At 45.7% G+C, this 9,056-nt stretch overlaps 1 protein-coding gene across 9 annotated transcripts in view; it reads right to left on the bottom strand.

Annotated features, from left to right (window-relative positions):
- Positions 1 to 1,588: 1,588 nt before the first annotated feature.
- The window catches only part of LOC118373047 (uncharacterized), a 34,774-nt gene continuing 27,306 nt past the window's right edge, over positions 1,589 to 9,056 (bottom strand). For 8 of the 9 annotated variants that reach the window (XM_052498846.1, XM_052498845.1, XM_052498843.1 and 5 more), the window contains exons 9-15: positions 7,272 to 7,413; positions 7,023 to 7,127; positions 5,820 to 5,946; positions 5,608 to 5,641; positions 5,255 to 5,435; positions 5,021 to 5,136; positions 1,589 to 4,268 (exon numbers count right to left, since the gene is read on the bottom strand). In XM_052498846.1, the coding sequence (XP_052354806.1) occupies positions 4,133 to 4,268; positions 5,021 to 5,136; positions 5,255 to 5,435; positions 5,608 to 5,641; positions 5,820 to 5,946; positions 7,023 to 7,127; positions 7,272 to 7,413 (841 nt within the window). In that variant the 3' untranslated portion in view covers positions 1,589 to 4,132. The remainder of the gene's footprint in view (positions 4,269 to 5,020; positions 5,137 to 5,254; positions 5,436 to 5,607; positions 5,642 to 5,819; positions 5,947 to 7,022; positions 7,128 to 7,271; positions 7,414 to 9,056) is intronic. The other variant, XM_052498844.1, reaches the window with a different exon arrangement.

Below are 9,056 nucleotides of genomic sequence, written 5' to 3'. Positions count from 1 at the left end.
GTGGTCTGCATAACCATATTTTATAGTTGATAAATAACCACAAGTGCAGAATATGTACCAGCATAGTTGTGTGGTGCCATGAATACAGTGAATAGAATAGGGTGTGTACTTGAGGAGGATGACTCCACTGGTTAACATACAGTGCATCTGGATAGTGTTCAGACCGCTAGAATATTCCCATTTTTTGTTACGTTACAGCCTTATTCTAAAATTGATTTTTTTTTAAATCCCCCTCATCAATCTACACACAATACCCCATAATGACAAAGCAAAAACTGGTTTAGACATTTTTGCTCATTTATTTTTGAAAAATACAAAACTGAAATATCACCTTTACATAAATATTGAGACCTTTTACTCAGTACTTTGTTGAAGCACCTTTGTCAGCGATTACAGCCTCGAGTCCTCTTGGGTATGACGCTACAAGCTTGGCACACCTGTGTTTGAGGAGTTTCTCCCAATCTTCTCTGCAGATCCTTCAAGCTCGGTCAGGTTTGATGGGGAGCAACGCTGCACAAGTCCGGACTCTGGCTGGGCCACTCAAGGACATTCAGAGACTTGTCCTGGGATGTCTGTACTTTGCTCCGTTCATCTTTTCCTGGATCTGGACTAGTCTCCCAGTCCCTGCCGCTGAAAAACATCCCCACAGCATGATTCTGACACCACCATGATTCACCATAGGGATGGTGCCAGGTTTCCTCCAGACGTGACGCTTGGCATTCAGGCCAAATAATTCAATCTTGGTCTCATCAGACCTGAGAATCTTGTTAATCAAGGTTTGAGAGTCCTTTAGGAGACTTTTGGCAAACTCCAAGCGGGCTGTCATGTGCCTTTTACTGAGGAGTGGCTTCCGTCTGGCCACTCCCCCATAAAGGCCTGATTGGTGGAGTGCTGCAGAGTTGGTTGTCCTTCTGGAAGTTTCTCACATCTCCACAGAGGAACTCTGGAGCTCTGTCAGAGTGACCATCACGTTTTTGGTCACCTCCCTGATCAAGGCCTTTCTCCCCCAATTGCTCAGTTTGGTCAGGCAGCCAAATGTAGGAAATCTTCTTCCATTTATTAATGGAGGCCACTGTGTTCTTGGGGACCTTCAATGCTGAAGAAATGTTTTGGTACCTTTCCCCAGATTTGTGCCTCGATGGACAATTCCTTCAACCTCATGGCTTGGTTTTTGCTCTGACATGCACTGTCAACTGTGGGATTTGTATATAGACATGTGTGTGCCTTTCCAAATCCTGTTCAATCAACTGAATTTACCACAGGTGGACTCCAATCAAGTTGTAGAAACATCAAGGATGATCAATGAAAACAGGATGCCCCTGAGCTCAATTTAGTCTCATAGCAAATACTTATGTAAATAAGGTATGTCTTTTTTTGTGTTATAAATCAGCTAAACATTCTAAAAACCTGTTTTTGCTTCATCATTGTAGGGTATTGTGTGTAGATTTATGAATATTTTCTTTAAAAAAAAAAATTTTTTTAGAATAAGGCTGTAACGTAACAAAACTAAGAAATATTCAAGGGTTCTTAATGCACTGTATACCATAACGGCAGGAAGAAAACAGAAAAATTGACTGAGAGGCTGAAATTATTTGAATGAATATATTATGTACAAAAGGACTCTTTGGCAGACTTTCACACGTATAAAATATTTTGTCAATTTGGAATGAACAGAGATTACATTGCTTGAGTTAAAAGTTTTGGGGAGTACATAGTCATTAAAAAACACTTTCTCCTGAAATTGGGACTAGAGAGAAATGGACTCATACTAAAACTGGGCTTCGCACATAAATACTTTATTATTAATTTCTATCAAACTCATAAAACATGCATTTGCCCAAATTAGTGAATACTGTGTACTTGGGATCACTGAACTAAGAAAACACACTGTGAGTCTTTTAAAGATAATTGCATAGTGCTTTCTCATGTGACTTTATCCTAATATGAAGTTCTGATTTCTTTGACCAATCTCTACGAGGCCGAAAACCAAGCAACCACAAAAAAAGCAGAAACTCCCACCACATTTAATAACAATTCTTTCTCTCAACAGTTACTAAACAGATCGGCTGATTTCCCAGACTAAGCTTAGTCCTGGACTAAAAATCACTTCAATGGAGAATATCCATTGTACTACTACAAAACGTCCCGGAAAGTTCTAGCGTCATCATTTGAATCATATACCAACCAACCACTATGGTCTCACAGGTAAAGCAAATATACATATAAATACGCAAATAAATAGCCTGCACTCATCTGTACACACAGTTTGAGATATAGAGTAGTGTGGACTAAGAAAAATAACTTTTCCATTTCTAGTGGCAGCTACAGCTCCTCACCACGAGAGGCTTGTTTTGATTCACTGGGTCTCGGAGAAGTTATCCATTTGCATTTGAAGGCTTGAGTGACAGAATAAAGAAACAGCGTACACGTATTGCCAGTGCAGACAGCCTTTGGTTGTCTACAAGCATTCTTTGGTTCAGACTAAATACTGAATGGAAGCCTTGGGTCTCCAGAATGGTGAAAATCTGAAGAGGAACACAAAAATGGGAAAGTAGGTGTAGTTCCGTGTCCAAAGCCTCTCCCCTACTGAGTTGAGTGTCACCCTCACTCGGACAGCTCTTGACAGCTTAAAAATGACACAGGGACAGAATGACAGCCTAACGCTGCAGGGACAAACGATAGTGTGAGAAGAGCTTTACTGCAAAGTGGTGAACCCATTCCTGAAAAGCAACCTCCTACTGTACCATTAGTAAAATCAGACAGCTATAAACCAAAGACGCAGCTAGCTTGGTCTTACATAGCTTCCGCTAGCAACTTTAGACTGCTGAGATGTACCCTCAAGCTTCGGTCTTGCCTACCGACATTCAGTGACACTTTCCTTTAATGGGACACATTGAGAAGGTGCAAGGTCTAGAGAGGGTAGATTGAAACAGAGAGCAAAAAACATATTTGGTTCATTTTACAAACAAGATGCTTATTTTCCAGATATTTTAAGGGCTGGCGAACTAAACTTTAAACAAACCCTAACATAGAAAAAAGTTGGTGTCAGTTCTCAGTGTCAAAATCACCCAACAGATTTAGAGGGTGCGTTTAAGCTGTTTGCCATCAGGTACAGTGGTAAAATGAAACATGGGTTAATACATTGAAAAACAAGGTTCTCTGTTAAATTGGTTGTACATCTATCTCTCTGCTCCACTCACACATTGCAATGGCCCATTTAGCTAAAGCCAATAGCACAGAGCCCATAGCCCACTGTATTGCAAGCCCTGGGCCATGTTCATTAGGGCATGACAAGGAAAACGTTTGAAAATGTGTGGAAAAGGAAAATTTGTGTTTCATATTGGAGAAATACATGTCGTCGCTCTCTGTTTCAGTCCATTTCCATTTGGTGCCTAACTAACATGCCCATTTTAGGAGGCATGTTACTTAGCCCCAAGGCAGAGTGGAAGGGAGGAACCTCTTTCTTAGGGATGAACTGAAACATCAGGTTGAATCTGCTGCAGGCTGGATGGCTGCTGGTTCTTTGGTGTGGTGGTCTGGGTGGTTATTGGTTGTCCTTTGGTGTGGAGAGCATGGCCGGGCCTGGTCCATTCTGGTCTGGTGGTATTGGCATGGGAAGAGAGAGACATGGATGGGAGATGAGGATGAGGTGGAGAGCCCAGTTCTCTATGCCACAAACCCCAGACAGCAATAGTACTGATGTTAGCCATAGGGATAACTGATGCCAGCCGTAGGGCTAGCTGTAGGGCGAGCTGTAAGGCGAGCTGTAAGGCTAGCTGTAAGGCTAGCAAGGTTTTAAGGCTTCAAGGTGTTGAGGTTCGTTGCCATGCAAAACCTAAAGGACCAGCTGTGGTCAAGGGGGACTGCTGATGTCTTCTGGTCCATTATTACAGCCCTAAGGCTCTCCTATTATAGCACTCCTTATGCTGTCCTCCATTTTTATTAGTCTGAACATTCTACTCCATCACAACAACAGTCCTACACTGTCCATTTAATATTGAGTCCATCGTCATAACGGGGTCCCAATTTTATAGAAGGTCAGAATTGAGGAGAAAACATTTCAGGGTAAAGTCTACACCAGTTGTATTGGGTTCATGTGACAAATAAAAATGTATTCGATTTGAAACGGTGCTCAGGGCTGCCAGGGCTTCCTGTCTTTGCCACTCTGTTCGGCAATGTGTTTGTAGCGACACTTGTCCCCAAAATGGCAGCCGGTGGTCCTCCAGAAGTAACACTCGTCTCCGTTCACTGGGCCACAACGTCTGGGACTGGAGAAGGGGCAAGAAGGTTACGAAAATTTGATTTTGGGATGAAATTATACCAAATGTTAAAGTGGGCGACTTGGCTCATTGTCAACAGATTTCCTCTTGCTTTATTTTAAAAGGGATACTTCATGATTTTGGCAATGAAGCCATTTCTCTACTTCCCCAGAGTCAGATGAAGCCCTTTATCTACTTCCCGAGAGTCAGATGAGGGCTTTTCATATGGATTTTTTAACAAGATGATGCTGTTGAGTATGGCTGTTTGGGAGGCCCAAAGGGGGGCAGTGCCGAGATTGTGTTTTTGAACACCTGTAATCTAGGGCAAAAAAATATTTTTAACATAGTGGCGCAGACAGTCAGCAAGGTGGCACTAGAGGGCACTCTTACATTCTTTGGGTTGAACCCTAAGATTAATTTGTGGAATATATTTTCATGTCTCTGTGTGCAATTGCTAACTAGCATTAGCACAATGACTGGAAGTCTATAGTAACTGCTAGCATACTAGTAGATACCATAGACTTCCAGTCATTGCACTAAGGCTGGTTAGCATTGGCTCGCAAAACTACCTCCAACTTTTTTCATACTGGATCCAGACATAAAAAGGGTATCAATGAGTTCATCTGACTCTGGAGAAGTAAGGGATAACTATTCCACCTTTTGAAGTTTTAGGTCAAGCGCCTGTGTGCGTGTGTGTGGGGAGGAGGCGGAGCGCCATTTCACCTTTCACTGATCTCAGCTTTAAAGGGGTGTTTTCTTACCCAGCAGCTGTCTGTTGCAATGCAAGGGGGCTGGTCTTGAGGGGGATGGGCAGAAGCCTCTGGCTGCGATGGTCTGGGTAGCGAACCACCAACCTTGTGTTTTCTATACTGTAGCCCTGTGGGAGAAACACATACTAATACATTAAGGTCAATAGAATATAAAGAGTTTTAAAACATATAGACATACAAAATAAAAAAACAAAAATGCCACAGCATCTTATGAAGGTCACTGACGTTGAGTTTCTCCATGGCCCGCGATGCCATGTTGGCATTCTTGAAGTTGACGAAGGCACAGAACCGCTCGTGGAGAACTCGTATGCTGTCTATCTCCCCGTAAGTTTTAAAGAGGTCCAACAGGTGTTTCTCAGTCAGCTCAGCGGTCACGTTCCCCACCCAGAGAGACACACACGGGGCCCTGGAGGAGGAAGAGAGGCAGAACAGGGAAGAGACATCACTTATGTCCACAGGCATCAAGTTACACATACTTGTCCACACCAAATAAGGAAATCAAAAATGTATGTTTTTCTACTTGGGGCCATGACCCCTGACCCTTATTGGGTCAACAAGATTGGCTAATATCCACCTACCCTGGCAAGCCCAATGAGGAATCCTGGCTCACCACTGAGGAAAGAGTGAAGACAACTGAATTAGACACACAAAAAATGTATGTATGACCTTCTACATTTCAGCAATAGCTCAGAAATGTGTTCCCTTTCCTTCGCATGTCATTTAAATTAAACTACTTCCTGACATTACTGCCCTCTAGGCTTAAGAAGAGACATTGCATGTTTTTCCATACCACTGGCACAGCCTGAACAGTGGTGTGTGTCCTCACCCCTAGAAGCCTCAGGTGAGGTCAGCACAGCCTGTAGAGTGGTGAATCGCTCCAGCAGAGACATGCTCTGCCCCTCCTCAAAACCCAGATCCTAAAGATGGAGACGAGAGTGAGAGAGTGAGAGGGAGCACTTCAACCTAAAAGGAAGCAATTCCCAAACCTTCCATAACAAAGCCATCACCAAAAGAGAGATTAACCTGGAGAAGAGTCCCTTTAGCAAGCTGGTCCTGGGGCTCTGTTCACAAACACAAACAGACGCCACAGGACAGCAACACAATTAGACCCAACCAAAGCATCTCGCCCGCCCGCGCATGCTCTCTCTCTCTCTCTCGCCCGCCCGCGCATGCTCTCTCTCGCCCGCTGTGTCGTGCTCGCTCTCTCTCGCCCGCTGTGTCGAGCGCGCTCGCTCTCACTCTCCCGCTGTGTCGCTCTCTCTCTCTCTCTCGCCCGCTGTGTCGCCCGCTCTCTCTCTCTCTCGCTGTGTCGCGCGCCCGCGCTCTCTCTCTCGCCCGCTGTGTCGCGCGCGCTCTCGCTCTCTCTCGCCCGCTGTGTCACTCGCCCGCTGTGTCACACTCTCTCTCTCTCTCTCTCTCTCTCTCTCTCTCTCTCTCTCTCTCTCTCTCTCTCTCTCTCTCTCTCTCTCTCTCTCTCTCTCTCTCTCTCTCTCTCTCTCTCTCTCTCTCTCTCTCTCTCTCTCTCTCTCTCTCTCTCTCTCTCTCTCTCTCTCTCTCTCGCCCGCTCTCTCTCTCGCTCTCTCTCTCTCTCGCCCGCTGTGTCGCGCACCCGCGCTCTCTCGCCCGCTGTGTCGCGCGCCCGCTCTCTCTCTCTCTCTCTCTCTCTCTCTCTCTCGCCCGCTGTGTCGCGCGCCCGCTCTCTCTCTCTCTGTCTCTCTCTCTCGCCCGCTGTGTCGCGCGCCCGCTCTCTCTCTCTCGCCCGCTGTGTCGCGCGCCCGCTCTCTCTCTCGCCCGCTGTGTCGCGCGCCCGCGCTCTCTCTCGCCCGCTGTGTCGCGCGCCCGCGCTCTCTCTCGCCCGCTGTGTCGCGCGCCCGCGCTCTCTCTCTCGCCCGCTGTGTCGCGCGCGCGCATCGTGAGCACATTGGTAGCACATAGCCACGTCTGTGTGCAGGCTTGAACATGTGCATGTGTATTCAAAAATGTGTGTGTTCACCATAAGCTGTAAGACTTTGCAGTTGAAGAGATCATTGACAGCCTCCTCACAGTCTTTATCCAGCTTCAGCACCTGTTCCATGGCTTTCTCCGCCTCACAGTACCGCTACACACACACACAGGAGGTCAAGACACATCAAGCCTGCATAAGCATATATTATATCATTTGTGAATAATCACTATACGGAGAATGTGCTTCCTTTAGAATACAATAGAACAGGAGAGGACAGTTATGCAGTCTGTGGTCCACCTTCATCCCAATGAGTGCACTGCCCTTGCGGAAGTGTCCTTTAGGCCAGTCAGGTGCCAGCTGGATGGACCTCTCAGCATCAGACAGGGCCTGGGGGTACTGCTCCAAACAGCTATAACAGTACGACCGGTTCCCAAAGAACCTGGATGGACGGACAGACAGATAAACACACACACAGAGAGACACACACAGAGACAGACACACACAGAGAGACACACACGGAGACAGACACACATGGAGACAGACACACATGGAGACACACACACACGGAGACAGACACACACGGAGACAGACACACATGGAGACAGACACACATGGAGACAGACACACATGGAGACAGACACACATGGAGACAGACACACATGGAGACAGACACACATGGAGACAGACACACATGGAGACAGACACACATGGAGACAGACACACATGGAGACAGACACACATGGAGACAGACACACACGGAGACAGACACACATGGAGACAGACACACACGGAGACAGACACACATGGAGACAGACACACATGGAGACAGACACACATGGAGACAGACACACATGGAGACAGACACACATGGAGACAGACACACATGGAGACAGACACACATGGAGACAGACACACATGGAGACAGACACACATGGAGACAGACACACATGGAGACAGACACACATGGAGACAGACACACACGGAGACAGACACACATGGAGACAGACACACACGGAGACACACAGAGGGTAAATTGTGGTTTATTGTCTATGCCGTACTGTACCAATGTATTGATGTCGGCTAGATACAGTCAGCCTCCAGTATTTATGCTGCAGTAGTTTTTGTGTCGGGTGCTAGGGTCAGTCTGTTATATGTGGTGTAATTCTCCTGTCTTATCTGGTGTCCTGTGTGAATTTAAGTATGGTCCCTCTAATTCTCTCTCTCTCCCCCTCCCGGAGGACCTGCGGTCTCCAACTCTCAATGCTCGGCTATGAAAAGCCAACTGACCTGTTACACCCTCGACAACCACTGTGATTGTTATTATTTGACCCTGCTGGTCATCTATGAACGTTTGAACATATTGGCCATGTACTGTTATAATCTCCACCCGGAACAGCCAGAAGAGGACTGGCCACCCCTCAGAGCCTGGTTCCTCTCTAGGTTTCTTCCTAGGTTCTGGCCTTTCTAGGGAGTTTTTCCTAGCCACCATGCTTCTACATCTGCATTGCTTTCTGTTTGGGGTTTTAGGATGGGTTTCTGTATAGCACTTTGACATCTACTGATGTAAAATGGGCTTTATATCTATATTTGATTGATTGGACAGCGACACATGCTTTGTTGTTTAGGCTTTGAAATTATACAGTAGGAGGTTAAATTGTAGACTGTCAGTCATATCGGGTGAACCGTTCAGAAATATAAAGTTGAGTATTTGGTTCCATATTCCTAAAACACAATGACTACCTCAAGCTTGTGACTCTGCAAACTTGTTGGATGCATTTGCTGTTTGTTTTGGTTGTGTTTCAGATTATTTTGTGCCCAATAGAAATGAATGGTAATTAATGCAGTGTCATCTTGGAGTCACTTTTATTGTAAATAATAATAGAATGTTTCTCAACACTTCTACATGAATGTGGATGCTACCATGGTTACAGATAATCCTTAATGAATCGTGAATAAGTGAGTGAGAAAGTTAGAGGCATAAATATAATACCCCCCAAAAACGCTAAACTCCCCTGTCACAACAAAAAAGGTGTCACTGTCCCAATACTTTTGGAGCTCACTGTAACTAGTGTATTGAGGTCA

Source organism: Oncorhynchus keta, chromosome 36, assembly GCF_023373465.1.
Source record: "Oncorhynchus keta strain PuntledgeMale-10-30-2019 chromosome 36, Oket_V2, whole genome shotgun sequence".
NCBI classification, from domain to species: Eukaryota; Metazoa; Chordata; class Actinopteri; order Salmoniformes; family Salmonidae; genus Oncorhynchus; species Oncorhynchus keta.
This window is presented reverse-complemented; position numbering and strand designations above follow the sequence as displayed.